At 36.0% G+C, this 7,707-nt stretch overlaps 1 protein-coding gene across 1 annotated transcript in view; it reads right to left on the reverse strand.

Moving 5' to 3' along the window:
• Positions 1-6,319, reverse strand: part of LOC145765614 (NUAK family SNF1-like kinase 1) — a 20,558-nt gene extending 14,239 nt beyond the window's left edge. The window contains exon 1 of the mRNA XM_082577448.1: positions 6,130-6,319. Within this exon, the coding sequence (XP_082433574.1) occupies positions 6,130-6,306 (177 nt within the window). The 5' untranslated portion in view covers positions 6,307-6,319. The remainder of the gene's footprint in view (positions 1-6,129) is intronic.
• Positions 6,320-7,707: the final 1,388 nt, after the last annotated feature.

The raw sequence follows: 7,707 nt of genomic DNA on the forward strand, positions 1-7,707 counted from the left end.
CCCAGAGAAGAGCCTTCGACCCACATTGTTTAGTGGTTACACTGTTGTGCTAAGAAAACACAACATGACATCTCCTGTATGTTTTGTGTGCCACAGGACAATGTGACTGTTTCTGACACGACGCAATGATGACGATTGCATCATACGTGATCAAGCAGTTCCCAGAAACACAAGCTGCCCTTTTTACATTGCTACAACAATTCTATCGTAGTGGGTCACGCCCCGGCCAAAGGAAACTGTCTTTAAAAATCGCTTTAGCGTCGTCAGACAACGTCAAACAATTGCAAACTCGTTACAACATGAAATACTTACAACTGTCTCCTATGTTGAAAGGGTAAATCACACAGGTTGCGTAAAATTTTTAAACTGACCTGGTGAATATCTTTCGGATCAGATCAATCATAAAAAATTCTCGGCACACTGTTTTTTATTTTTTTTTCATTGTACTTTAGACCTACTTTGAATCAATAACGTTAAGAATTTCCGACCGAGGACACACATGCGTCAAATCCTTGTAATAACTTTTACGCTGTAAAAAGGTCACAACACAAAGCTTATTTTCGTTGTGAGGACATCTTTTGCTGTTGCAAAATGCAAAGTAATTAATAAAGACAATACGATAAACGTCAGTTGAAAGTGAAATTGTAGTTGCGGCTTTGGTCAGATTCAATCGCTTAAATGGGAGCTTCTAACTATTTGCGTTAAAATGCCACTGCTACACCACTGCGAGGTGGCGACATCAGCAATGCACTGTCAGAACATACAATTAAATAACTTACAATCTCGCCATTGGTTCTGATCAGCTAAGGTTCGATTCCAGGTTTGGTTACAAATAAAAACGTCAACAATGCCACTGATTGCGTACTTTCTTGCGCAAAGCAATACTCAGAAGGATAACGAAGCCTTTTCACGTTTCGATCATATGAAAGCGGCTGCTTTGCTGGCTGGGTAAAAATGTCGAGGTCATAATTAGCGAGTATTGACATGCCCATAATAGTGATAGAAATGAAAACCGCACAGGGCTTCGTTAGAATATCTCAGTGGTTGTAAAACAACAAAACACAATCCATCAAGTCATTTTCTCAAGGTCAACTCGAGCTATTAATAGCAGATAATAACTTCATGAATAAAAATACCGATAAAAGATATCATGATACAACAACAGCCGAGCTGTGCAAAAGATACAATTTTTACGCCAATTTAGCGTTAAGGCACGTCAAATATTAAACTAATATACACAGAAAGCATCAGGTTCCTTCAATGGAAAAGGCTTTCATTCATTCTAATGACGAAAGGGTCACGTTACCGCAACAAAAGATGCGTTGGTGGGGTGAAACTAACTCCAAGAACTTGCTGTTGTTTTTAACTTAATACCTGTACTTCTAAAGCCTGAAAAGGTGTTCTCAAGATTTTGATAGCTTTTCCAGCAATTGCAGAAATCGGCAACTGTTGCATTTTTTACATTACTGCAACGTCCAGTAATGCTGAAACGACGCATAAAGAGAGTTTTTCTACATGGGCGCAGTCAAGCTACAATTACAACTAATTTTAAGACTGCGCAACACCTTTATTTGAAGCAATTAGCTACAACTTTCGCCCATTCACTTACGCAGCCAATCAGTGAAAGTTATCCTTTTATCTACGTGGAACTTTGTTGTAAATACTTTACTCCAAGCCAGAGCTGCCTAATTTGTTAAATATTTTGCCACTCATAAGAACAAGTATATATACTAATCGACATAGGCCATGAAGCTGGTAGTTTTTTTATAATTTATTTAGATTTAAGATGTGCTGCTGCAGATTCAGATTCTTTTATTTTTTCCGTGCAAGCGCTTAATAGAATTAAAAATAGAACACATATTGAACATAAACTCTGTCAACCCAATGGAGGTGTGGAGAGGAAGACATTCGTTTTCGATAGAGAAGCCACATCCTCGACATGAGGATTACTTCACGGCCTGTATAATCAAAATTGGTTGATGATGATTACCACAAGATGCTGGGTATGGTGCTGGTACAAATACTGCTGCAAAACATTCTTGGGTCAACGAAGTAGGTAATAAGTTGCCTCCCTCGTACAACAACAAATATTGAAAACAACAAATATTGGAAACTGAAACAGTAGCCTACGTCAATGCAAGGGAAAATTTGAAAGTGAAGAGAAAAGCATCGCGATCAAGCAGTGGCTTTGCGGTGTTTTACGGAACAGAAACGATCTCACACACCAGGATGAAATGATCGTGGTCTCAAACAAAGCATTATGTGCGAGATGAAAAATGTGCGCTTTTTTGTGCTGTATGATAGTGATACAGCACAAAAAAACGTACATTTGTAAGTGAGGTTGTAGCGCGTGAAGAGCACTGATTTTTTCACGAATTTTGTCGCTAGTTGTGCATTACTGAAAAGTAAATACAGCAGCATTTTCGCCAGCTCCAACGAGTATTTGTCATGCTGTGTTCAGCAGCCCAAATATGGTGAAGCCTGTACAACGCGCTGGGCCCACACTGACGTCATATGGCTTATCGTCACATATTTTCGATGTGTGACGTAATCAAAACAGCGATAAGGACAAACCTTGTCCGAAAAATTAAGCGCTTTGTTGGACTGAAATGAGCAAAATTTAGAGCACTTTCCTCGACATAATTTTCGATGGAGATAAAAAGGGACAAACGTACAAACAAAGGCGACTTCATACTTAAAAGAAAAAATCGTATCAATAAGCATTTCAGCTGAAGCAAATGCGAATCGATGGCTGTCTAATGTGTGAACGACAGCGCAGTTTACAGCTCGGCACAAATGAAACTGATATTAAACTAGTCTACAATTCGCATCAGCTAAAATAAAAAAATAATTAGCCTACTCAACAAAACATAGTGCTTTCCGAATTGCGCAAGCAAAGAAGCAAATTCACACCAAGACTGAGTAGCTTGCTTTATTCGTGTGATAACACACATTCAAAATCAACTCAAAAGTTCCACTGCATTGCAATTACTCGATGAAGTCTTACAATTTTTCGCTTCATAAGAAAAATGCCATAGTTTCAAGCGAGCTCACAAAATCCATGAAATAACACAAGAAACATGCAACTCTTCCATATTATTCAGCTTACAAGGTAAACAATGTGGAAGTACGCTTGTGATTAATTGTTCGATATCCGAACACTGGCTGAGAACATACAGAACTGGTTAGCAACTTGCATGCTGAAAAAAACACTGGGGATTTTCCATAGACTGAGCACCGGTGCACGCGTTCGACACGTGATCAAAAATGTTTTGAGCTCGCTTTGTTGGGCAAGCGAGTTGAGCGTAAACAGTATCTTCAGCTCCGTGGCTGAGTTGTTGTTGTTGCTGTGACTTGTGAACGCAAGAGATTAAACGGGGTTGGCTTTGCCTTATATATCAATATAAACCACTGCAAAATACAACAATGAAATGATTTAGCGGGAATGCCATATATTTTGTGCAGTTAAGCTTTGGTTTATCGTTTATAAGTTTGGCAGCTGAAATATGCTCTAGTTTGGAATTCCTTACCTTACCAGCAACCATGCATATTAATGAGATAAAATAACATTAATGCGCTGTTTTCAAACTCCAAAGCATGAAACCAAAATTACAACAGAGTATCAGGTCAACGCTAACATTATCTTATGTTTAAAAAAAGCAAGCAAAAAAGCTTCTTTTCAAAGATTAATTCTAGTTTGAATCGCTTGCGTCCTGAAAGATCTATACGCAGATCCAACAACTTTTAGAAAACTCCATAGAATCAAAGAAAAAAAAACATCATCAATTATTAAACATTGCTGGGATGGGAATACCATTAGATAACAAGGACAAAGTTTTCACTCTTCTTCGTTAGTTTATCATAACTTTATGTAGGTGGTGGACAAGAAAGTTTTATCTTTCAATACTAACTGTGTTTTTCGTTTTAGCAGATATCAGATAGCAGGAAAGTTAAAAAACATCTTTGGTAGGCTACATTATTGCAATACGGGTAATTGACATGCATTGCTAAGAAAGATTTAACAACTGTCAACTTTCAATGTTATTAGGGCAAAATGTAATTAAGATATGAAAAACACTGAGAAATTAAGAAAAGCAAAACATTAAAAATGTCAAAATTAAAGGTAAAGCCAACTACAAAACAAAAACAAACTAGTGATATGACAAATAAATAATGATTCAGTGCCAAACACAAGCAACTGGTAATCACTGCTGTTTTAGCAAAAAAGATGAAACCACCCACAGAAATGATGAAGCATTTCATCATGGGCATGTTTTATTTTGCGAACATTTCATTTAAAAAAAACTGAAATATAAACCATGTTTCTATTCAGTTAATCATTTTGCTATTGCAATTTATTGACAAGATCTGTATCCACTTAAACAGACTGTCTACAAATTTTCCTTGTTACACAAAGACCTTTTATGACACAATGACAAAGCAAAGGATGCACCATACAGTATACATAGGTATGACATGATTCAGCAGAAAAATTGTAGCCATACAACATGCTCCATCAATCAACACATATAACATGATTGTTAGTGAAAAAAACATACAATAAGACAAACTAAATTGCATGAAATTCATAGCAAACACTTGGATGATTATATTATTATAAAACAATATTATAACATATGATAACTTTTATTCTGCTAGACTCTCCTCATAAACATATACTTCACAATTGCACTTAATGCATTTTCATAAGTATAAATCACTTTTAAATCATAAAATATTTTAATTTATATTAATAGAAGGGAAGATAAACGGTAAAAGAAGTAAAGGCAGACCAAGAATGATTTGGACAACAAACATCACAAAATGGACAAAATTAACTTATGAATGTGCAGTACGCACAGCTCATGGTCGAGAACAATGGCGCATTGTATCCAACCCTCCATACGAGGAAGGAACAAAATGATGATGATGATTTACTTTCTATATACATTTACAGATTCAGATCAACTAAGTGACTGAGAAAATACAAGAACTGCTATTTCTGGGCTTTACTTTTACATCAAGAAAAAAAAACTGAAAATAACTACCGTCCACCATGTTACAACTTCAACAACACATTTTTGCACTTTATTTATAACTTTATAAGCACTTGAAACAACATTTACTTAAATAGTTAATATTCTTTTCAAAGGAAAGCAATTTAAATCTATAGCCTACAAAGTTATGCTACTTGAAACCTAGCAAACTACTCACAACCTCATCTAATGTAATACATTGAAATCAACTAAATTTATCATCCTACTTACAAAACAGGAAGCTGGTATACAAGTCCCCCCCCCCCCCCCTGGTAACTCATGACAAAGACAGGACTCAACTAAACGTGTAGGGTGAAACTACTTTACTTTTGCTTTACTGTTCACACACTTCAATCCACAATCCACATGTTTTGGTCAATTCCTCATTGTCATGAGTTACCAAGGGGGGGGGGGGGGACTTATATACCAGCTCCCAAAACAGTATCACAAATTTAAAGAATTGCAGACCTCAAACCGTACTTGCAGTAAAATAAAAAATACTGTATATAAGAATCTTGCCTCTTCAATCTGAGTTACACTTTATGGTACTATAGTATATGATGTATAACAATTATTATACAGTCAATATATATTATGAACATTATAACTGTATACTGTATAACAACATAAATAGTACCGTCGTATAAGTGTATAATACAATTAAATGAGAGATAGTCTGGTTAGTGGTTATTAATTTGGATTAAAACTATAAAAAATAGCTTTCATCATGTTTGCTATAAAAAAAAACATAAATAGTACTTTCTTATAAAATTGTATCAAGTCATAGCCTATCTAAAAGCCAGATGACATATATACTAAGCTTTAGCACCACCAACCATTGAGTACATGTATACATAACCAATTTAAGAAATGTAGAAAAACATTTAAGTACCGTAGCCTAACATATTTTCTATCACAAAAGCTAATTTACCACAAACTTTATAAATAAAAATAATGTAGTATCAATATCATTTACACTTGAACAAATGACACTATGTAGGTATACACACAATCATCAATTTTTAAACAGTATGTAAAGTTCTATGCAACCTCAGCATATTAATCCTTTTTCTCATATAGGCTATTAGCTTACCAATTTGTTTGTTTCTCTATGTCTTGCCAACTTAACTTTTCCATAGGTTCCCTTTCCTAAGGTTTTGACAAATTCATAACGACTTTTAACATTATGTCTATGATGATGCAAACGTGCAGGTGAAGAGCAGACATCTTGCGATGATGAAGAATTAAACACTTTTTCAGCATTCAACATTGTAGTAAATATAATAAACTTTGATGTAAACATGAAAAAACATAAGCAGGTACCGGTAGGTTGTTTTCAACAAGGGAAAATAAACAGAAAAAAATCAAAAACAAAAATGGATTTCAGTAGCCTACACGTAAGCTGATTTGTAATAATTGTGCCTACTACCTCTGTTTATTTCAGACATTAGCATTAATACAGTACAACATTTGGCACTTTTTAAGGAAATGCATTTGGCATTTCAGATTCTTAAAATTATTCTAAAATTATTCTTAATTAAGAATTCTTAAAATTCCATGGACAGCTTTTCGAACCAACAGAGCAGTTCTCCAACAGATGGGCCAGGAGCAGCAGATAATGAGATCTATAGGAATGCGGCAACTGAAGTTCTTGGGTCACAGCATAAGGAAAGGCGAAGCTGAAGATTTATCTTTAAGTGGAAAAATAATAGGAAAACGGTCAAGAGGAGCTCAAAGATTCACATTTTTGCAAAGTTTTCAACCACAAATCAAAAACCTTACTAAAATTTGGCAAGACGCACGAGATCGATCAAACTGGAACATCATTGTACATCGAGGGCTGTATCAGCCATGATACCTACAGAGAGAGAGAGATTTGGCATTTCAGAATCTAAATAAATGTTATTGCTAATGCCAAGTAGGTTTATCTTGAAAACTACCTCACCCTAGCCTTGCAAACAATGTGTTAAATGACCTTTCAACTCTTGAGAAAGCTGCCTATGGCCAACTGCAAGAAGCAATTTTTAATAACTTTGTTTTTTCCTAGGCTAACGGAGTTTTAAGTATATCTTTTTATGTCACTGTCTGTTGTTGAATGTATTTGTACCGTATACTATTTTTCGCAGCAGACAAAATAAAAGGTTTCTCTCTCACGCATTTAGAGAAGCTGATTGAGATCACAGCCTAGCCCTGGAATATTGGAAAATCTTAACAAAATGTAATGTGCGTAAGAATTGCAAACAATGTGCAGCAAAAGGTTATGCCAACATTAAGACCTCGCCTGCTTTCGACCGGAGAACCGACCAACTGACGTGCAAACTGCAAATGAAAACGACAAACCGAGACGTTGCGTAAGACATTTGGTGAAAGCCAGAAAGATGCTTCACTTCACTTCCCTCTTGCGGTGAGACCAAATCGACAAATTGAACAGTCCTGAAAACAGTGGGAATTCGGCATATGAAGTACATCAAGGAAGTCGTTTGTTTCCATTACTTCTGCAAAATAATACAGTTCAATGGGATCGCTGATTCAATGGGGTTGTGCGACAGGATACCACGAAACCACTAGCGGCGGTACAACTGGGTCCTTCTAGACGAGAACTAGCCTTGCGCAGCATATAAACGATGCGTTGTACAGCGCTTGGTTATGCGTGGGCGAAAGAATAACTTAA

Source organism: Aplidium turbinatum, chromosome 2 (genome assembly GCF_918807975.1).
Source record: "Aplidium turbinatum chromosome 2, kaAplTurb1.1, whole genome shotgun sequence".
Lineage (NCBI taxonomy): Eukaryota > Metazoa > Chordata > Ascidiacea > Aplousobranchia > Polyclinidae > Aplidium > Aplidium turbinatum.